Source organism: Halictus rubicundus, chromosome 11 (genome assembly GCF_050948215.1).
Source record: "Halictus rubicundus isolate RS-2024b chromosome 11, iyHalRubi1_principal, whole genome shotgun sequence".
NCBI classification, from domain to species: domain Eukaryota; kingdom Metazoa; phylum Arthropoda; class Insecta; order Hymenoptera; family Halictidae; genus Halictus; species Halictus rubicundus.
The window spans coordinates 3,648,175-3,669,565 of record NC_135159.1 but is presented as its reverse complement, the minus strand read 5'-3'; the positions used below and the strand labels follow the sequence as shown (position 1 = coordinate 3,669,565).

General features: G+C 31.7%; 5 protein-coding genes across 14 annotated transcripts; 3 read left to right on the top strand and 2 right to left on the bottom strand.

Moving 5' to 3' along the window:
- Positions 1 to 792: 792 nt before the first annotated feature.
- Positions 793 to 8,041, bottom strand: Mute (gon-4 like protein muscle wasted). 4 transcript variants are annotated; one of them, XM_076796513.1, is made up of 18 exons: positions 7,944 to 8,026; positions 7,784 to 7,859; positions 7,277 to 7,388; positions 6,770 to 7,213; positions 6,391 to 6,684; positions 6,040 to 6,311; positions 5,791 to 5,966; positions 5,525 to 5,724; positions 5,127 to 5,444; positions 4,868 to 5,060; positions 4,682 to 4,807; positions 3,841 to 4,515; positions 3,190 to 3,346; positions 2,547 to 3,102; positions 2,256 to 2,484; positions 1,455 to 2,168; positions 1,260 to 1,383; positions 793 to 1,011 (listed from the first exon to the last, which is right to left on the bottom strand). In XM_076796513.1, coding segments are annotated over exons 3-17 (4,407 nt in total). In that variant the 5' UTR covers positions 7,279 to 7,388; positions 7,784 to 7,859; positions 7,944 to 8,026; the 3' UTR covers positions 793 to 1,011; positions 1,260 to 1,332. The 4 variants fall into 4 exon arrangements, with proteins under 4 accessions (XP_076652628.1, XP_076652626.1, XP_076652630.1 ...); XM_076796511.1 differs by having other exon boundaries at positions 7,784 to 8,041; XM_076796515.1 differs by having other exon boundaries at positions 4,868 to 4,934; positions 7,784 to 8,041.
- On the top strand, positions 7,867 to 16,019 carry LOC143358964 (outer dynein arm-docking complex subunit 4). 2 transcript variants are annotated; one of them, XM_076796521.1, is made up of 4 exons: positions 7,867 to 7,968; positions 9,256 to 9,564; positions 10,692 to 10,842; positions 15,565 to 16,019. In XM_076796521.1, exons 3-4 carry the CDS (start codon positions 10,705 to 10,707, stop codon positions 15,880 to 15,882), a joined length of 456 nt encoding a protein of 151 aa, XP_076652636.1. In that variant the 5' UTR covers positions 7,867 to 7,968; positions 9,256 to 9,564; positions 10,692 to 10,704; the 3' UTR covers positions 15,883 to 16,019. The 2 variants fall into 2 exon arrangements, with proteins under 2 accessions (XP_076652636.1, XP_076652635.1); XM_076796520.1 differs by lacking the exons at positions 7,867 to 7,968; positions 9,256 to 9,564; positions 10,692 to 10,842 and adding an exon at positions 13,872 to 14,030.
- LOC143358968 (uncharacterized) lies at positions 13,446 to 13,799 on the top strand. The gene has a single exon (XM_076796530.1). It carries the CDS (start codon positions 13,446 to 13,448, stop codon positions 13,797 to 13,799), a length of 354 nt encoding a protein of 117 aa, XP_076652645.1.
- A 285-nt stretch (positions 16,020 to 16,304) lies between the features above and the next one.
- Positions 16,305 to 18,393, top strand: Rrp42 (exosome complex component Rrp42). 3 transcript variants are annotated; one of them, XM_076796525.1, is made up of 7 exons: positions 16,305 to 16,358; positions 16,861 to 17,067; positions 17,131 to 17,327; positions 17,407 to 17,572; positions 17,647 to 17,841; positions 18,013 to 18,168; positions 18,238 to 18,393. In XM_076796525.1, the coding sequence occupies exons 2-7, from the start codon at positions 17,011 to 17,013 to the stop codon at positions 18,340 to 18,342; spliced, it is 876 nt and encodes a 291-aa protein (XP_076652640.1). In that variant the 5' UTR covers positions 16,305 to 16,358; positions 16,861 to 17,010; the 3' UTR covers positions 18,343 to 18,393. The 3 variants fall into 3 exon arrangements, with proteins under 3 accessions (XP_076652640.1, XP_076652638.1, XP_076652639.1); XM_076796524.1 differs by lacking the exon at positions 16,305 to 16,358 and adding an exon at positions 16,742 to 16,766; XM_076796523.1 differs by lacking the exon at positions 16,305 to 16,358 and having other exon boundaries at positions 16,665 to 17,067.
- Positions 18,394 to 18,852: 459 nt separating this feature from the next.
- Nd-b17 (NADH dehydrogenase (ubiquinone) B17 subunit) lies at positions 18,853 to 20,974 on the bottom strand. Of its 4 annotated transcripts, none has more exons than XM_076796528.1 (4): positions 20,823 to 20,974; positions 20,030 to 20,302; positions 19,835 to 19,936; positions 18,853 to 19,046 (listed from the first exon to the last, which is right to left on the bottom strand). In XM_076796528.1, exons 2-4 carry the CDS (start codon positions 20,276 to 20,278, stop codon positions 18,909 to 18,911), a joined length of 489 nt encoding a protein of 162 aa, XP_076652643.1. In that variant the 5' UTR covers positions 20,279 to 20,302; positions 20,823 to 20,974; the 3' UTR covers positions 18,853 to 18,908. The 4 variants fall into 4 exon arrangements, with proteins under 4 accessions (XP_076652643.1, XP_076652644.1, XP_076652641.1 ...); XM_076796529.1 differs by having other exon boundaries at positions 20,847 to 20,970; XM_076796526.1 differs by having other exon boundaries at positions 20,736 to 20,848.
- Positions 20,975 to 21,391: the final 417 nt, after the last annotated feature.

Sequence of the window (21,391 nt, the reverse complement as noted above, 5' to 3'; positions counted from 1 at the left end):
ACACATTATAAACCTATTTTATATATCTTTGTTCTTTATCACGCTCTTCTCGCTTTTTGTAAACATCGTGGTACGCACACGAATAATTATAACATTATTATTTAATAATCAATACAAATATATTATAAAAAAATATAGAGATTTTTTAAATAAATTTATAATGATAAAATTAATAATTACATATATATGTCTTTTTGTAAAAATTATTTAAAGTCATCCCTGCTCAATAAATAATTATTAAGTAGCTGCAGTGTGTGTGTGTGTGTGTGTGCGACAGTTACGAGCATTAGATAAAAATTCAGTGTGACATAGCTTTCTCTTGCACAGAAGTTATTATAACAAATAGGGAGGACAATGATTCATATATGTATACAATCATATTAAAGGCAGGAATTTTTGCTACGTAGGTATAAATTGTGAGATAACAACTAGACATTAGAAGGTAGCAGAGTTAAGAAAAAATCTCTTTTTTTAATATTTTGTGATGCTCCCTCTTTCGTTTCAAAGTTCTTAGTCTTGCATAATTTCATTGAAATATCACAGAATCATAAAGAAATACTATTTGAAAAGGATATTGAAGGAAAACGATTTCAAGTGTGTTAACACAGTGTGAGTCGCTGTATTCAATTACATTACAAAATTCATATAAATAAGATCAATTACCCAGTTTTAAATTAATGATTTGCTTTTATTTTTTTTTTTATGTAATCAAATAATCATGTTACTTTTATCTAGTATAACCGTCAAAGTGTTAAAATATATAATTAATTCAAATCAATTCTCAGAAAAAAACTAAAAGTATGTATAATACATACTATATAACACAATAATACATAAAGTTCTATAATGTACAGTTTAAAACATTCATATTTTTTTATGGTATTAGGATACACATATATTTTTCTAATATAATAATTACTTTGGCTGTTCATAATTATTACAATGTATCCAATAGTAAACAATATACTGATTAGATTTACGTAAACCAAGTCCAATTTCTTAGCTGTAAGGCTGAAATAAAGTATATATTATTATTAGTTGTAAACAATAATATTTATTATGCAATACAATTTAAAGATAATTTAATTCAGGTGTCTTTTGAAAATTCACGTTTTTATTTGAATTTTATAATTAAAATTCCATCGTCCAATATATTGAAGAAGCCTGTAGAAGTGTATAAAATTAATTTATGTATTACAATATATTATTATGTAAATGAATTTTAACAAATTATTCAATATGAGAGGAAATTCGTTTACCTGCATTTCCCCAGTATGTGGAATATGCTCAAGAAAATGGATTTCTCGTGAACTATATACACCATTTACATCATTACATCATTTTTTGCAATAATGCCAAAAGTGTTTCACATCTTTCTTTAACCTGCGTGATAGTTATAATAATTATATAGTCTATATTGAAAATAGACAACAAAAATAACATGAAAAACTTACCTGTTCAATTGTACACTCCAATGTTTTACTGACCATAATGAGCGAGTTATCAGAATATTCTTTTTTAATAGCTTGTAGAAGAATCATGTCTTCTTGGCGTGTCCATAGTTTAACATTTACGTTTGTGTTCGAGATTTTAACATCTTGAGATGAGTCCGTTTTGTTTGCTTTATCATTTGATATTTCGCCTTCTCTATCAGATAAAACTTTTTTTTTAATTTCTATAACAGTATTTGTGCTGGATGCTTCGTCCAATTTTCCACGATTAATATGCGAATCTACACATTCCAATTTTGTTTGTTGTTTATCGACTTTTTTTTCTTTTTTGCTTTTATACTGTGTTATTCGTACTCGTTTCGCGTTTACGTCCATTCGGTCTGTATTTTCCAGCCTTTTCAAACCTCTTTTTTGATCTGTTTTTGATGGAGATTTTATATTTCTTTTGGGTTTTACCATTACTTTTCCTATCTCCTCATTATCTTTAACAGGCGAACTTTTTGACATACAAGGTTTCTGATATTGTTCGTCAGAATTAGGCTCGTTCTTTGATGATTTTCTCCGTGGTCTGGACGGAATAGGAGAAACAAATTTATCTGCTGTTTTTAAAGATACGCGAGCTATATTTTCTAATTTTTCTTCATCAGCACCAGGGAAAATAATTTTAGCAGGTCTTAGGCCTTCAGAAGTTTGAAGATAAATCTTTCCATTCAAAAACTGTGGGAAGAATATTATATTGTTTTATCCGTTCTATTGCAATGTGTAGTTAATGAAAGCGGCTACAAAATAATAAAAATTCTTTACCCTCGTTCCACAAGATACACAATGCTCAGAAATACTTTTACAAATAGAATCGTCTTCATTGTGACAGTTGCATCTGCAATTTTCTCCACCGTAAGGATCTTCTTGTGTACCTGATAGTGGCAGTTCAATATTTTCATATAATTCTGGTGCATCTTCAGTATACACTTTGTTCTTGTCATGTGGTCCCACAGGACATGTAAAATTTTCAAACATATGCGACGCAAATAAACTGTAAAATATCTTGTGTTTAAAATATATATTTTTGTGTTATATATATATTGTAATTATTACCTTTCAGGTGGTTTAGCGGTAGGTAATACTTGTAAAAATAAATCCATGACTAATGGGTGTCCCTTAAGGATAGGGGCCATAATCGAATGAACATGCTCTAATGTCGTCTGAGGATCAGATGAAAGTTGTGTAATAGCTTGCATCATTTTTGCTATTCGAGAAGGTTGTTTAGTGAAAAATATTTGTGCAACGTTAATAAATTCACTCATTTTTTGAAGCATTATATATTCAACTGATTTATCCATTATCGCTGCTTGATGTGGTTTTAAAAACAACAAAAAGTCGGTACATAGTTCAGGATATTCGTGTAACTTCTCGCACACATCCTGGTATAAATTAATAGCTATAGCATCTTTATCCCTTGCTGTTTGTTCCATAATTTTTTCATTTTGCGGAACTCCAGACTCGTTGGAAAAGGATAATTCGCTCTCCATTTGATTAATACTATCTAATTTCTCATAATAATCCAAGTATAATTTTACAACAGATCGAAATACATCAGGACTATTGGACTCCAACGTTAAATGCAACTTTTGAAGATATGATGCTGCAAATTCTGTTTAACAAGAAACAAATATGCTTAATTAACTTTTAATAATTAAGTGATTTAATAAGATTGCTAAGATAATTAAGAGGAACATACTTGATGCCCTTTCTTCTTCGTTTAGCGGACTTTCAGATTCTAAAAGCCTTTTAATATTTTCTATTTCTCTAGCTTCTTTAGCTTTCTTTCTGCTAATTGAATCCTTTTTAATAGTTGTACTTGCTAACATTAGTTCTGCTATTTCATCTTCGTTATCCTAGAATAAGAAACAAACCAAAATCGAATTAAAATTATGAACTTCATTATATGATATGCTTTTTATATTTTTAATCACGCAAGCTCATATCTAAAGATATGTAACGGCAAAAAGAAATGTACTTTAATGTAATATTTATTTCAAAAGTCTTGAATCATTGCCAGTTTGTCTGAAAAAATGATTTCACTCATGTCATATCATTTGATTATCATGCACGGAAAGGAGGACGTAAAATGTGTCTAGACTATTTCCGTTATGATAAACTATTTAATAAAAACACGAAAAATAATTAGTTCTGTATTACAAATTAAAAAATTTATCAAGTTACATAGCAAGACAATTTGATGTATTTTTGTTTCACTATTTTTGTATCATTATATTTGCCTTTCCGAATTTAGAAATCATTTTTAATGGCAACAACAATGCAAGATACATATAAAGTAGTCAATTGAAATACGGATTCTACTTCTGTATATGTTGCTGACTTTACTTACAAGTTTTGGTAAGGATTGTGTTTTCTCAAAATTTTTATCCATATCACTCTTTTCTCTAGATTTTAAAGTATTGCAACTGGAAGATAATCCTTTTGATCCTAGTACTTGAGCCATCAACTTCATATTTTGAGCGCTCCTCGTCTTTGCTAATCTAGGTGTAGTCCTTCTTAATTGCGGCAATTCTTGTACTACTCCAGAAGACTTTTTAGAAAACTTGGAATTCTTTGATGTAGTTGAAATTGTAATGTCATCGTTCTGACTGTCTTCTTCTTCTTCTTCTTCTTCATTTTTTCCCAATGGTTTTTCTTTCTCTTCTGCATGAATTTCACTTTTTAACGGGTCAGTGCGTTGCGATGTCCGTTCTGCATTTGCTATATCAGAATTACATGATCCTGTATTCGACTCATTGCTAGATGCTTTTACTGAATTTTCAGAATTAACGTGTTCATTCAAGTACGAAGTATTTTTTGTTGTTTGCTTATTTGGATTCTTCTTGTTCGTCGGTGTAGGTAATATCTTTGGAAACATGTTTACAATAGGATTTCGTAAGGGATGAATGATGGGAACGGTTGTATAAGTTTTAACAAATCCATTTATACATTCATCCTTCTTCATGAGATCATTATACGAGTTCAATATGTGTTTTCTCTTTAATGCATCAATCTTCTGTTTTGTCTGTGAAAAATTAAAAATGTACAAATAAATTTATTAACATCATCTAACTTTCAAAATATTTCAGATCGTGTCTAAATATATTGTATATTAAATATATCATATTTAGATGTATTTAGATTAAGATATTAAAATAAATTTACACACATTGATGCACAGATTTACGTACATTGTTAAGATAATTCTGCCACTCCGTAGGTAAAGATTCTATTGGTTGTTCCTTTAGTGCTTTAAGTTCACATTTTTGTGGTATATAATGTATTGTTCTAGGAGCACAGCCTTTTTCAAAGTAATGCTGAAAGAACAATTATTTTGTTGCAATGCTTTTAATTGAAGTAACATGTGCAGTACATACCCTTATGGGATTGCCATCTTTTGCACCTCTACGTTTTCGAACATGACAATATAATCCACGGAGTTCTCTACATGGTAATAAATATTGAACGATTAATTGCAATGCATCCATTAGTTGAATATTTTTATGTTTGAACTTTCTTGGTTTTGATGCAACAAAAGGAAGAAATTGTTCTAGACCCAGTGCGATTAAACTAAAAAAAAAAACGTTGAACGTAATGAATTGAAATATACTAAAAGAAGAAAATATATCTACTTACGAATTTTCAGATTTCAGATACGGTCTACGCATATTCTTATTTAAATCACTCTTAAAAGGTAATTCAGGTAAAAGTTGTGGATACATTAATGCTTTACTTTCCATAAATAATTTCTTTAATTCTGGATGAAACTTTGGGACGTATTTCCATTTGTTCGAAGAATATATCTCGTTCACTGTATTTTCGTCTAGGACAGTCTTTTCAAAATCCTCGGAAAATTGATTATCCAAAAATTTGTTTTCCCAATCGGATACCAGTTTCAAAGCATCTGCCAAATTTTCTGCATTAAATGCAGAATTAGGACCGTTACTTAAATTCCTGATATAAATGCCACAGAAAATTTTAGTTACTGCTCATTCTATATTTATAATTTGTAAATTGTGTAATAACGAACTAACTTTATACTCATTATATTTTCTTTACAAGTTTTCGATTGAAAATGTAGTTCTGGATGTCTATATGTCATAGCAAAATGTTGAACCATTAATTGAACATGTTGACTCATTTGAACTGCTAGTAATTGTCTTTGGTTAGCATTCATTAATTCGGGAACCTCAGGTTCTTTATAAACGGGCAGTAAATCTGTTACAGAGCAAGCCTGAAAGATAAAATTTAATTTTTTATTTAAAAATGTGTAAATATGATTACGAGATTATCTCCTTACCATAGAATTATTTTCAATAGTTGAATTTAAATTTTCAGGAGATCTTCTTTTCTTCGAAATCTCCTGTTCTTGCTTTGAAAATGTATCAGTAAATTCAAATAATTCTGCTATTAAATTATTTAATTCTTTCCGAGTAACTTTTACAGCTTTATCAGCTCGCAATTCTTCTTTGTCCACTGCAAATAAATAATTTATATTAATTAAGTAATACGAATGAATTAAAAAGCCAAAAATATTAAGTACACATACGAAATTCTGTTTCTTCATCGTCTAAAATATTATACTCTGGATCTGCTTCTGGATCATCCTCAACTACAGGCTCTTGAGTTAATGGTTGGGTAAACTCTTTTAAAAAATTGTCCCAATCTTCGTCAATCTCACAGTCCCAGTCATACATATCAGTTGTTATATCTGGTGGTATAAATGCTTGTTCAATTTGTTCCAAAGGTGTTTCGCTCAAACAAAGTTTTGAACGCGTTCTTTGACCAATACTTTCCTCTTCTGTTGGTACGTGAGGAATACTGAAAAATATTACTTATAATGAATTAAAATAATTCATATAAATATCAATTGATATATATATTGCATAAACTGTATTACCCTGGAATTTTAAAAATGCCTTCTGGATCATATTGAATTTTTGGTGATTTAGGTTGTTCGATTGATATTGAATCACAATTATTTCCTGGTGTTGAGGATTGCGAATCTACATCGCTATTTGTAGATATTTCCACTTCTCTTTCATCATCACTTTGCTTATCTTGTTCTGGATTGTACTCTTCATCAGAAGAATCTTCCGGTAGCTCTTCTTCAATTAGTACTTGTACTTCTGATGTAGATTTTTTTACTCGTGTAATTGGCCATGGTATATTAACTTGTGCTGCTGCTAATTCTCTACAGAAAAAAGTTATATTTCTATTAAATTAATTAATCTACAAAATCATCAAACGCGTGTAAATTATATTTTACTATGTCATACTTTGCTTTTGCCCTGGTCAATTTAGGTTCAAATAGTATATCGTCTTCTGTGTCCTGAAGACGATTTTTAACCATAGCCATTACATGTTCATTCGTGATAACATGTTTTATGATGTTTTTTACATTTGTGGCTGTTAAGTTAGTTTTTGCTGCTTTAGCATCAAGCTGCCTTTCAATTTCTTCTTCCATTTCATTAATGACCGAAGAAGTTTCTTCGATAGCATCTCTTTTATGTTTATTGGGTAGTTCAGAATTATCAATTTCGGAAACATCAATTTGCAAGTCTGCAGTCTCCGAGTCAGAGGACACGTCGCTGGTAATTTCGTCAAAGTCAAAATTAAAAGAAAACGATAGGTTACACTTCTTTTTAGCGTCATTTACAGAAATTGAAGAAGGAGCAGGACTAATTATGTCCTTAATAGCAGTTTGCTCTGAAGATTCCTCCCTATAAAATAAATAAATAAATAAATAAAATATACATTTTACATTAATTAAATGTAGAACTTACATTTTTTTGTTATCACAACTTTTCTTTTACCTATCCCATGAAAAAATATGAACAGACTTTTCATTATATGGAATTCAAAGTATGTCTTTTTAATGTCTTTCAAATGTTTCACCTAAAGGACAATTAGAATATAAATAAGTATATGCCTAATTATTGTATCGTTATTTATTTAGAAATGCATTAACAGGTTATAAATAAGCATTGTTATTATTAGCCTGCGGATTTTATGCATTTATGACAAAAATGGGTAAGTCAAACATAAAACAGTGAGGGTATTAGAAGAATGTAAGATTATGGGCACGTTACCTTCATGTAATTGAAATTGTTAACAGAAGAAATAAATATCTATCTAACCTCCTTTTCTTACAAGCGATACATACAAATTTTATTGTACATAAAAATCCGCAGTCTATATATGTAGTTATTATATACAGGTTATATGTAAACATTAAAAACAAACGAATAATAATTGACTAAATAAATTTCTATTTTATGCATCACATTTACATTAAATTTCACAGAGCCTGCGTCTGTGTATTTACAGATTAATATTCACATTCTTTGGCAGTTTGACATTCTTCCGCTGTAATGTATAATCCATACAGTAAGAGTACTATTACTTCATGGTATAATCCTATTTTTGACACATTAAGAATTGCCAACTTACTATATATTTGTATAGTATGCAAAAAGTAAATATTCAGATATAGAATTATAAATCATTATTCAATGACTCTCATGTAAAAAAAAATTAAAGACAGTTATGCGTACACCTTCTCCCATGAATTATTCCGAAGAAATATGTATATACATACATATGTATATAAGTCAATCGGTTCCTTTGCAACAAAATTATATTATAGATTCTAAAATGATGCCTTTTCATGGCATGAAAATTTATTTCTAATTAGGAATTTAATTCAACAGAGAGAAAGTTTTTTCTCTGTTTTTAATCAGAGATTCTGTTAGAGCTTTACATATATATTGTAAATTAATCTTAATATACAGTTCTTCAAATTACACATAGATGGCTCACACGATACGATTTTAGAATGGCGCTAAATCTAAATTGTGAACTGAAGCAATGACAAAAGATTGTAATCTGATAAAATATTGATTTCATAGAACACTCGTGATAAATTACATTCATAATTATGCTTATTCACATTAGCATCCCAACATCATTACTTTAGTGATCAAACAGTCGCTAAACAAATATAATTAACGAATTTAGGTCTGATGTAATTAACTCAGGTAGGATTGGGAATTTAAGAAACAAACAAAACTGTAAATAACTATTAAAGATGTAAAAGATCACTTCTGTTTCTGAGCTCAAGCTATAAAGACGTACTCCTATATTAACTTAAAGTTCATATTATGAAAGTTATTTTTTTTCGGTTTTATATCGCATCAATATCGCATTGTTTCATTTAAAAGTTGCATTTTTTGTTCCGATTTTTTTTTACAATTCCTATTCTTGTTTTCTTCAAATTCACACCTTAAGTTCTAGTTATTGTTTAGATTTCGTTTATTCGTACTCTGGTACGAATGTAACATTTATAGTAATATATTTAGATCATATTAGTACTCTGGTACGAATCTAACATTTATAGTAATATATTTAGATCATATTAGTACTCTGGTACGAACGTAACATTTATAGTAATATTAACTAATGAAAACTTTTCACCAATCGAAAAATAAATCTAATTTATTACACTTAATATATATATATATGGATTTGTACGTCTTTAATATCAAAATAAATTTTTTTCATACGTACTCCACAAAATATATTCGATATCATAATGCTTGGAAGTTAAAGAAATGTATGCATAGTTAGTGAGGTATTAAATATAAAAATCAACCTTTCCTCGTTTCTATCTCTGTTAGGATTGTTTCATATTTATTTTTTATCGGAGCCCATAGTCTTAGCACGGAAGAAAGTACTTGTAATTGTTTATTTGTATTTCCATTAGGCTCGAACGACGGAGAAAGAAGTCACGAAAGAATGTCGTTATCTTTGTCCCCTGTTACCGCTTTCATATTGATTAGTCCTGATTACCAGGAGTAGGGAGACATGACAAAAAGTATAGACAGAAAAGTTCCGGTCGTAAGTTAAGAATTACAGATAGCACGAGAAAGTTATGGCATCTGATAGGGACGGTGATTCTCCCACATAAATGTGTAAATTGGTGAATACACGAATGGAAGAATGTGTTATGCGTACGAAAACGGAATATTCGAAAACTGAGGATTGATTCGCACCACGAATCTTGAGTTAATAGGTAAGTGAACAATTAAATGTTTAGTATTAATGAAAATCAGTACAGTTCAGTCGCCAAATATTTTGCGAAATTGACCTTTTCATATTTTGGCAGTTAATATGCTTTCAATAATTTATTGACTTTTGTAAGTGTGTATAGTTATAAATCAATTTGAATTTGGAATAACAACGTAAAATTTTTGCTTCAACCTTTCACAATCTTCATAAGAAAGACTAGAAAGCAAGTAAGCCATCAGCTGTGATTGTTCGTTTATAAAAATCATGTACGGTTGATTTCAACCGAATAATACTCTAATTTAATAATTAATTATTAATAGTTTTTATTTAATTATTAATATTTAATATTAATTTTTTTTATCTTATGGTTCTATGTCGCATCAACTGCTACGTTTTTTATTATTTGTTTCATACTTACGTAATGAAAGTTGTGTCATGCTGTGAAGTTATACATAGATTGCAATATTTTTCTGTAATTTATAATGCATTCTTTAATTTCCACAAATCAAAAGAAGAGTAACAATTATTTTACATCGTAAAAAGTATATTTATATAGCGTCCCACGCAATAGCTAAATACATTTGAATTAGATTTAGATTCATTCAACTGATTCATGTATATTTTTATGCAGATAATAGTACGAACTATTTAAAAATAACAAATACGCAAAATTTGATTAAACCCGACGAAATATGTTATAGGTTCCAAATCGTCATGGTAAATCGTCGTAATGTGAATAATAAATCGCGAGTATATGCAATAGCGAAATACATTTGAATTAGATTTACAATTAGATTCGTTCAATTGATTTATGTATATTTTTATGCAAATAATAGTGTAAGGGATCAAATTACTGTGGGGGTACCAATCACACTGTGCCTATATTAATTACACTTATTTTTAAAGCATAATCAATATTAAAAAAGAGATTATATAACATATATATTAACTGATTTTAATGAAAAAAATTAATATCTGTTTTTTAAATATTCATTATGCTTTAAAAATAATTATAATTAACACACAGTGTAATTTGTAACCCCAGAGTAATCGTGTCTCTTACCCTGGTACGAATTATTTAAAAATAACAAACATGCAAAATTTAATTAAACCCAACGGAACATATTATAGGTTTCAAATCATCATGGTAAATCGTCGTAATGTTAATAGTAAATCGCGAGTGAAACGTCTCGCCCTTTCGGAAAAGAAATTATACGTGAACGAAGCAATGGCACATGTAAAAAATGAGAATTATCATAAAGCAATGTGTCTGCTCAATCAAGTAAGTTTTTAAAGTCGAAATATTTTGTATAATGTAGGAAAATTTAAGTAAATTAGAAAACACTCCTCCGCTTTTAATGCACAATTTCGCATAACGATGCGATTCGATAAAATAAAGAAATTCAAAAGTATTTGAGCACTCAATTTCCCATTCCCGAGAAATCGTCAATATTTAAACTGTTATAATTTCGTTTTAAAAAATAGCACAGCAAGAAACCTGGACTCATTTTATAGCTCGTGACTTCTACTTTCTAGTAACTATCGTTCAGTGCTACCTGTGACAGTCTTGCGCGACGTAACGGGTAGGAAAGTGAAGAGATGTTTTCTCTAAAAAGTGCTATCAATTTGAGCGTCTCTAAAAAAAATTGAAAAATTTGTTGAGCGAATGAATCAACCATAGGTGTGAAGATTGAAGACTCCCGTTTACAACGACATAAAAAAACTTCATGTACGATTTTTAGGGGCCGTTTCATTAAAGTTTTCCAACCTATGTAATAACAGTAATACATAGTATGTATTACATACTATAAGATATACCATGAGGGCTTCACTCGACCAAACTTACTCCTCATTATTGTTCCGTAAAACAATGAAAGTTGTACAGGGGAGACTTCAGTCTTTAAATCTTTGTTTGTTTCTCTTTTTTATTATTCATTATGCTTTAAAAATAAGTATAATTAATATAGGCACAGTAATTGGCACCCCCCATAGTAATTGGGTCCCTTATCCCACAGCTGTTTTTAGACGAAGATGTGAACGAGATGTCAAGTTCATTGTTTTTAATGAAATACGAATCTTTATTTATTTTGCAATAAAACATTCTAATAAGCATATAATTACGATTGAGGTTATTCAACTTCATTAAAATGTACTTTATAATAGAAAGTAATTTACCGAATAAAAGTGATTTATTGATTACTTTTATTTCGTCAGTAGTTGTTACCATATCGTTCCCTGTTTTATAAATCCGCCTCCGTATAGATTGTAATAATGCAAACGAACATTTAAAAACGCTGTTTGTTTTGTATTTATCTGCGTCCACAGAAAATATTAATAATTTTCGCTATGATACTAAAATCGCCTTATAAAATGGATTAAGCACGGTATATGTATCTAAAGCCTATGAATCATTTGGAGAATAAGAACAAATTGCATAGCCAACGAAAAATTTGACATTTGGTATACTACATGCGTGAACTACAAGCTACTTAGCAACAGGTGGGAGAAAATACAGTGGATCCAAGAAGTGTGTCAACAATACTGCACAACAATAAACTTACGCCTAATTTCAAAGCTTGGAGCTTCTATCACAGATTATCGTTCATTCTTTTGCTAGGACATTTTCGCATGTTGCAGCAGGTGAAAATCTGAAGACACTTTTTTGGTAAAAAATGCTCCAAATTGAATCGTCTGTAAAAATATCAAAACATTTCTTGATATTTTTCGGAATTAATCTATTACTGATTTGAAGATTATGTTACAAACTGAAACATCTGCAAAAACGTTAAGAATTTCTTTTTATTTCATGCTTTTATGTCGCACTCTCTCGTGGCTGAATCCATCGTAGATTAGGAGATGGAAGTATCTTTACGGCGATTGTTTAATATATTCTCCATCGTATTTATTACTCTCAGTTATAACCAGCAGTTTAATCAAAACGTGGTGCAAGTCAATATTTGTCTGTTTGGTTCAATACCGCGTCTCAAGGGCTTCATCGTCATTAAGTAAAATAATTGCAATATTATTTTAACGTGACTTGTATAAGACAAATGTAACATCTCCCGTTACTACTGTGTTTCGTAGAACTTTTACTTAAACCCTGATTAACCAATGATTAAACCGCTCATACAATATTATGTGTAAATTGACTTATATTCCAACTGGACTACGGACTTTTTTGCAAAATAAAAATGTTGTTCGCCGATTGTAAGGAACAGGAGCCAAATATCTTCCACCTTTCAGACAGTTGAAAATACAGTTGAAAATAATGTATATCACCGTCCCCTTCTCGTAATTTTTTCGCTGTTCGTTTCACATATTTCCCATGAGTGCATAAAATCCATAATCATAAAATAAAATAAAATCTAACTCATAAGTCATAGAATCCAGTCAGAACATTTGCCTCCACCTTGATTTCGTATCGCTAGGAGAAATAGAATCGACGAGTCAAAGAGAATGTACAATATACCGAAAACATAGGAGTCCATGCTACGTACGATCAAAGATCTTCTCACGTACCGAGTTCGCCCGCATTGTTGACTGTTTCTAAGGAAACAAAGCCGCCGGCTAAGGTGTCGATAACCACACGTCCGTCCACACGCGAGACACACGAAAGAAGCTCGCATTTCGAACCAGTCTTCTGAATGAACCACACCGGACATTCATCAGTTACTAGCGCAGCGACGCAAACGAAATACGTATCAGTGAACTTGAAGAGCGTTTCTCCCGTTGGAAAATTAAACGCGTATCATAGAAATCAATTAAAACGCTGATAGAACCAGCGCAAAGAGAAGACAAGCCGGTTCGCGGGAATCGTGTCGAATCGGTGACCGATCAGAAGGATCGAGGAACAACGATCGAAGATTAACGGAAGGCGTAGGCAGAATGTCCGAGATCATTGCAGCCGAAGCGGCGAGTGCAGCGGATGCGATCGACTCGAAGATCATGGACATTTTAAATCCGTCGCTGCATCATCACGATCTTCTTCAAAGCTACGTGCGAGCTCCCGCGGATGTAACGACGAGCTCGAGGCAGTCGGAGGAACCAGATTCTACGCCGAATAAAAACTCTTCGTCCTTGGGCACTTGCCTCGCCGTGGAATCCCCCGAAGACGTTGACAAAGAGAGCTGTGCCGGCAACGGGAGAAAGAAGAAGAGAAACGACAAGAAACAACAGAAGCATAAGACGGATAAATCGTCGATCGAGTCGGAGATGATTATCCAGAAGAAGAAGAAATGACGCCGGCAGGATAACGGCGTTCACCGCCAGGAGGAAGTGTACACGGACAAGGACCGGGCCGCGGCGGTGAACATGGGCACCAAGGACATCAAGCAGTCGTTAAAGATGAAACAAAAGCAAGATCGGAATATGCAACTTCCAGAGGACACTGAGCCGACCGCCATGCTTGCCTTAGGCTTGCGCGAAATGCGCATCGGCGATGTTATGGTCGCCATGAATTGTATTAATAAGGTTTCCATTTATTCAGAACAATTGCTCTAGGCACAACTGTGAATATTTATAAACTCGAGCACGTTTGCCGTATGATTTTTCTAATATTTTCATGAAACCACCGATCATGCCTGAATAGGGTTGACGGACACAATATCACTGTGAGGGTATCAATTACTATGCCTATATTTATTACACTTATTTTTAAAGCATAACAAATATTAAAAAAGACGTGTTAAATTTTTTCATTAGAATCAGTTAATATACAGGGCGTTCGACTAGAGGTGGGAGAAAATTTAAGAGTCGGTTCTCCATGACGATATGAGACGAAAATGAAAAATAAAAAAATTGAGATTTCGACTTCATTTTTAGTTATTAACTATTAAAAATGCGACAACCGGACCAACAGAGGTCTACGTTGCGTGCGTCATAGAAGCGCGTGACAGATACTTCGCGTGCCTCACAAGAAGTCAGGAATTCGGCAGGAACGCGACTGTAAACCGTCCGATTAGATCATTCCACATGCATTTTCGGTTCTAGCCGAATTATTGGCTAAAGTGTGTGACGAGGCCTAACCATTAGGTGCGAGCAAGGACCCCCTTTGATACGTGACTGTCTCGTGCCATTATGACGTAAGCAACGTACACCTCTGTTAGTCAGGTTGCCGCATTTTAGGCGGATTTTTAACTGATAATAACTAAAAACTGAAGCCGAAATCGCAATTATTTTACTCTTCGTTTTCGTCTTATATTGTCTTGCAGAACCACCGCTTACCTTTCCTCCTGCCTGTAGTCGAACATCCAATATATGTAGATATGTATATGTTATATATCTCTTTTTTAATATTCACTATGCTTTAAAAATAAGTATAATAAATATAGGCACAGTAGTTTGTACCCCTCAGTGATTAGGTCTCTTTACCCTATGCCTCTTAAGAGGTAGTACGAACTTTTATATTTAATCAGTTTTGTATTGCCAAAACAAGACTATTAGACCTGTGAATATTTGTAGACTCGGTTGATTCTCGGAGCCAATTTCTTGCCTTCGTGCGATCGAATTGGTCAAATAATTTTAAATTAAGCGTTCAAAAATCAATTTGAAAATTCGTTGAGAATATCCAGTTTTCCATTATGCCATGTGATACAGGAAAACAGACAATCACATATCGCAAATTTAATTAACACAGAGTGTAATAAAAAATAATTTTTTAAAAATAAATTGAAATTGGGAGCTTGAATCGGCTAGAAAAGGACGGGACTAATTTAATCGGTACTGTACGCAGTGTCGCCAGATCAAGACTTGTGCCCCCACTCTAACTTCCCCTTCTACCGCGCTATTTTCCACGCTTCCGCCGCGGCCGATCACGTGACGCGTTTCGTTTATTCCCCTCAATTCGTGCTCCCTCCCCTCATCTGACAACACTAACTGTATGACTCTCCCCTATATGCATAGGAGAAAGTTTGTTCAGATGATGCCCCGACGATGTATTCCAAGTTATCGAAATCGTTGGGGAATACATAAATTTTTGTAAATAACCGCCATTGCTTCTTTACAGGCACTGAATCTTGAACCAAATGACAGAAATGCATTAATAGCTCGGAGTAAGTGTCACCTCTTATTGGGAGAACCTCAGAAAGCATTACAAGACGCTGAAAATGCACTGAACTATAAAATGAAAAGTGCCAACATGGCGAAAGCAATGTACTGTAAAGCAGAAGCCTTGTATCATCTGGGTGACTACGAGATGAGTCTTGTCTACTATTATCGGGGCATGAGGATTCGTCCAGAATATGGACAATTTCGTCTTGGAGTTCAGAAGTCCAAAGACGCGATAAAAAACGTACTACACAAGGACTCGACTATTAACGTGTGAACACTCAAACGAATAAAATAATTTTTTAACACATTCACTACTACCGATTTATTTAAAAGTAGATATTCAATATTGTATTCAATGCTATGCACGTGCCTTCCAAATTGACCATTCAAAGAAATGTAAAACGCGGATAATAAAAAATAATAAAATGTAATACTCCATCGGCGGCAGCCGCGCGGGCCGGTGAGGCAGGTGTGAACGAATATGAAGACGCTAATGTAAGTAAGAACCGCGCGATTGACCGCAGGAAACAAAAACCGCGCGATTCTATTTTTTATGGTTCTTATGAGAGCGTTCAGTTGTTGGTGATGTTAACACTGAGATAAAACTTCGCCTCTCTCCTGCATATCCGCACGGTTGCCGTCTCTTTCTGAACAACTAATTCCAACAATTAATTCCTCTGTGCTTTTAAATGAAATACGATCATTTTGTTCAGTTCTTAACGAGGATAGTAAAATTATAAATATTTTGCAGTAGGTGATATGAATGTACTTATATTTATACTTACTAGAGCGAACATTTTACATGAACATTTAACTGTATGACATATCTACGTGCATTTCTCAGAATTTAGAAGATAAACTTAATTCCTATTTTCTCCATATGATCAGTTATGATAAATTCAAGTACTTATTTTTGTGCATTCCAAACACTCCATCATACAAAAAATGATTTATTAATCCGCATACGCTCGATATGCATATGCCTGGAGGCTCGAATCCCTCTCGAATCGCAAATTCACGAGTCGAGAAAAATCGGGACAATAACTGGCCCTCACGAGCTACCATACATATGTATGTAGTTTAGATTAACCTCGAACAACCGAAATAAACAAAAAAATTTATTTATACCTCGTCTGTGATCATAGTCATACAAAGAATGTAAAATAGTTTATTTTAAAAATTTTCCCCCTTATTGTTTATCATTTTTAATACTATTATTTGATTGAATAAAATTAAATTACTTATATTGTAGGTTAAGTTAACCACATCACTCGCGTAATAACAACCAAAAAATAAACAAAGTATTTTACTTATATAGTTAATCTATAAATTTTAGAATCAAAGTCTGTTGAATCAGTTTTCAATCTTTATGCTAATCTATTAAAATCAGTAAGATTCTGCAATGACAGAAATAATATTAAGTGCTGGTGAAAAAACTTTTATTCTTCATGGTGTAGATGTAAGTATTTCAGAAACTTGAAATGAAATGGTGTGTATGACAGTATCATTTTATAACTATTAGGCAGACTCTAGAAACGATGGCAGAAAACGATGCGAATATCGTACCATGGAAATCGAAACTAAATTAATGCCACAAACTCATGGCTCTGCAAGATTACGTATTGGAAACACTGATATACTTGTTGGTATTAAAGTAGAACTTGACACTCCAAATGCTGATACACCAGACCAAGGAAGTTTAGAATTTTTTGTTGATTGGTATGTAGTGTCGTCATAAATTCTGTACAACATTATTTCGTACATTTCAGAATGTTAAACCATAAAATTTTGTTTATAGCTCTGCCAATGCAACGCCAGCGTTTGAAGGAAAAGGTGGCGATGATTTAGCAACTGAAATAAGTAATACTCTTACAGTGGCTTATCAAACACGAAATGCTTTCGATTTACGAACACTATGTATTTTACATGGCAAGAAATGTTGGAAAATTTATGTTGACATATTGGTAAGTTAATATGGTCATTGAAACTCAAAATAAAAATGTTTCTACATAATATGGTTTTGATATGTACAATACAGGTTCTACAGTGTGGTGGAAATTTGTTTGACGCAATAGGAGCTGCAGTTAAAGCTGCATTATATAGTACAGAAATTCCAAAAATTATAGCAGCCACGCTTGATGGTGGAGAACCAGATATTCAATTGTCAGATGATGCTTACGACTGTATTCAGTTAAACACAAGTAACTGCCCAGTTATTGTAACATTGTGCAAAGTATGTACATTATATATTATTCCACATTATTCCTTAAAGTCTATCTCTTTCAAGTAGTTAACATATCAAAGTAAATATATTTCACTTTTAAACAGAGGAATCAGTATTCTATACATGCCTCTTTTTCACTACTTAATCTTTTAGCACTGATTGACACTTGATTTATTGTAGATTGGTGAAAATTATGTAGTTGACCCCACTTTGGAAGAAGAAATATGTAGTGCAAGCAATATAGTTATGTCTGTATTACCAAGTGGCAAAATTTCATCAATAGTTAAATTGGGTTATGGTAGTATACAACCCAGTACTTTCAATAAGATGTTAAAGGTAAAGAAATTATACCTTACTTATAGAAAAACTATACATGAATTATTTCTAACAAAATTATATTTTTAGATGGGTCAAAATATAGGGTTACAGTTGAATGAAGGTATAATGAAAGCATTGAATGAAGAAAAGCAACTTAGTTCAAAAAAAGAAGTATTTGGTTTTCTTAGATAAAATGTGCCAGTCAACTATATTTTGCATACAAATATATTGTGTTTTATTCAATCACAATCTGTTTTTATCTTTATTAAATTCCATACTCTATGCATACCTTCCCATTTATATATTATTTGTAAAACGAATCTAAAAATATTACAACACATTTTAAAAAAGTATTATTCTGTAAAAATATCACACAATTTACAAAATATAAAAGGTATTTGTATATTTTTAAATATTTTTTTCTTTAATAATGTAAAAAATGTTGTCAATTATGGAATACATAAATGTGATACTTTATAGGAAAATATTTTATTTCTCCGTTTTATCTTTACTATCTTTACTAAGTTTTGAAATAATAAACGAATGACTTGTAAATACTTGTTGAATACTCAATTATAAACTTACTGAAAACTCTATAATTAAATAAAATATCAAGAACTACAAGGGTACAGTTATTTATTTTTAATTCCCAGTATACACAATCTTTTTTTGAGGATCAGGCTCTGTAATCTGTAGGAGTGGTTGCGTTAATAACGGAAGTATATTTATGGACTATTCAAATACAATTTATATAACAATTATATTGGTGATTTTTCAAAACCGTTGCTAGCATATTCATTTGGTTTTTTAACACTAAAATAAGGATAGCCTGGATCACCTGGTAACACAGTAGGACGTGATCCCATCACTCTCCAACCAGATAAACGTTCCCAAGACTGCAAAAATAATATTAACAACAATATAAAATAATAAAAGCGTCGAATAAATTTTAAATAAAATGTTATTTCTCCCCAATATACATATAATAGATTCCAGAAAAAAATTACATAAAATTTAATCTGTAGTTGAGCTTACAAATTATGAAATGTAAATGAATATACTGGGCTCATTTTTTAAAAACGGAATTCTCTTATAGAACTGAATAACATTTACTTGAAGCCTTTTTTACCTACATAGTTAAAGAGCTATGGCAAAAGGAAAATCTAAGAGGAGCTTATGTCAAGGTATCAGAAGTCTATTTGAATTACTCTCCAATGCTTCAATAAATAAAAATTAATGTGGCATTCCATCTAAAAAAGAAATGAGAGCAGCCCTCTTGTCCCTCTTTGTAATCGTCACAGAAAATTTGTTGTATTCCAAATCAGCTCTCTTGTATTATTGAAATGTAAAAGAAATTAGACTATATCTGCTACAGTTCAGAAGAAAGTAACTTGTGGCACTCTACGTGTACTACCTTATATAGCAAGTTCATATGAAATTTATTTTGATTCTTTTAAGCAGTCGTATTGTAAACACTGTAAAATCTTGCATAAAAATGCAGTAATTGCTTTAATATATAATGCAAGCAGTGAGTATTATTGATTTCATTTTGAAGAAAAACAAAACATTGTTGCACATATTGATTAATAAAATCTTCTGTTTTATGTGCAACAGTTTGGTAACATATATCAAGATATAAATGTTATACAGAATAAAAATTAGTTATTAAAGAGAGTTTACGTACTGCCCTGTTATACTTCAAGTGGTACCACACTATGTAGATTACTGGTATACCAACTGCCACTCTTCCTAGAAAACCGCGTATAACATATGCAGGAGTCTTACCCTGTAATTAAATACAAAAGCAAAAAAAAATGTTTGAAGAGAATATAGGAATAATTAATGACTTGCATATTTGTAAAAACTTTTGTGAGTTTACCACAATAGGAGTTAATGATTTTTCTAGAACATTCATAGGCGCTTTATATAATCTTCTAAGTGGATTAAAATATTTTTTGTAAATTTCAGGTGTCATTAGTGGTTCATCATGTGCAAGATGCTGACTTTTGAGGAATTTTGCTCTCCATGCTCGTTCATCATCTGTCATACCAATACAACGTTCTCTTTCAAGGGCCATGCGGCCTCCGATGGATATCGCTCTATCATCATCATCATGAGATGAGACCATTGTGACCAGGATTATAAACTAAAACTATAAAATAATTAATTGGTACTTGACTTCCTGCTATACTTTACAAAAACAAATTAAATTAATTTTTTACATCTTATATCTTATGTTTTATCAATAAATAATACACACACACACACACACATATACATGTATATATACAAGCTTATATCTGGTAATTGTTAATATAATAATCTACAAGTCAGTAATAATGTAATTTGGGTATGCGCTCAAACACAATAAAAATGTACATTGAAAATATTGTAGATAAATAGAGTTATACTAATATTATAGTAAATGATGGGTTGAAACTCACATTGAAATTGATTAAAAAGAAACTATTTGTTTTATCAATTATAATATTACGTCACACTCAGTATTGACAAAGGTAGTGATAGTACGAACTATTACCTTTCTGGAGCATGCGTATTAGAAATCAACTACATCCGATACATACCCACAATTTTACAATAAAATTGAATATTTGATTTCAAATCTATTACATATATGACTGACACTTAACACAACATTTAGCATAACTTACTCTTCACGGCTAAAACTAAGTCACCTGGTGGAATATGGATCTGATTGGTTGTTAGCCATACATCATTTTGCTATTGGTCGAAGTGGCAATCTTAACGAATTAGGTTATGTTATGAACATACAGAATCTCCTTTTGCCCCTGTACCGTTTCATGTAACATACATATACATAGTACATATCGTGAAATTTACATAACGTTATTATGAATATAAATATATACAAATTTGAATATAAAATACAATGTATGTGTAAGTGTATAACATATAACTTCCTGTTAAAATCTTCTTTTTCCGTTACTCTGCGATATAAAATGCTATTAAATAGCCTGAAACAATTTTTTATGAAAGGGTCTAGGGGGATAAGACAGGTCTAGCGGCCCCGGCGGGAATTTTATTGGTATTGTGTGGAAAACCATCATTTTAGGTTGAAAAACAATCCCCTAAAATTTTAAGTCGCTAACCCTTCATTTAAGGGTGATATGAGGGTAAACACCCTCAACTTTAACATTTTTTTTCTCGGTTGTTAATTAAGATATTGAGATGAAATAAAATCGAAAATATTCGAACTTAC

Excerpts from the sequence above, each read along its gene's own strand:
- Mute (XM_076796511.1), bottom strand. Across the intron at positions 5,967-6,039 it reads CGATGAAGAAACAGAATTTC|TGGACAAAGAAGAATTGCGA; the intron begins GTATGTGTACTT and ends ATTTATTTGCAG. Across the intron at positions 3,103-3,189 it reads CGAAGAAGAAAGGGCATCAA|AATTTGCAGCATCATATCTT; the intron begins GTATGTTCCTCT and ends CTTGTTAAACAG.
- LOC143358968 (XM_076796530.1), top strand. The coding sequence starts at position 13,446 with ATGTCCGAGATCATTGCAGCCGAAGCGGCGAGTGCAGCGGATGCGATC.
- LOC143358964 (XM_076796520.1), top strand. The coding sequence starts at position 13,872 with ATGGGCACCAAGGACATCAAGCAGTCGTTAAAGATGAAACAAAAGCAA. Across the intron at positions 14,031-15,564 it reads CCATGAATTGTATTAATAAG|GCACTGAATCTTGAACCAAA; the intron begins GTTTCCATTTAT and ends GCTTCTTTACAG.
- Rrp42 (XM_076796525.1), top strand. The coding sequence starts at position 17,011 with ATGACAGAAATAATATTAAGTGCTGGTGAAAAAACTTTTATTCTTCAT. Across the intron at positions 17,573-17,646 it reads AAATTTATGTTGACATATTG|GTTCTACAGTGTGGTGGAAA; the intron begins GTAAGTTAATAT and ends TGTACAATACAG. Across the intron at positions 17,842-18,012 it reads TTATTGTAACATTGTGCAAA|ATTGGTGAAAATTATGTAGT; the intron begins GTATGTACATTA and ends GATTTATTGTAG.
- Nd-b17 (XM_076796528.1), bottom strand. The coding sequence starts at position 20,278 with ATGGTCTCATCTCATGATGATGATGATAGAGCGATATCCATCGGAGGC. Across the intron at positions 19,937-20,029 it reads AATCATTAACTCCTATTGTG|GGTAAGACTCCTGCATATGT; the intron begins GTAAACTCACAA and ends ATTTAATTACAG. Across the intron at positions 19,047-19,834 it reads ACTTGAAGTATAACAGGGCA|TCTTGGGAACGTTTATCTGG; the intron begins GTACGTAAACTC and ends TTATTTTTGCAG.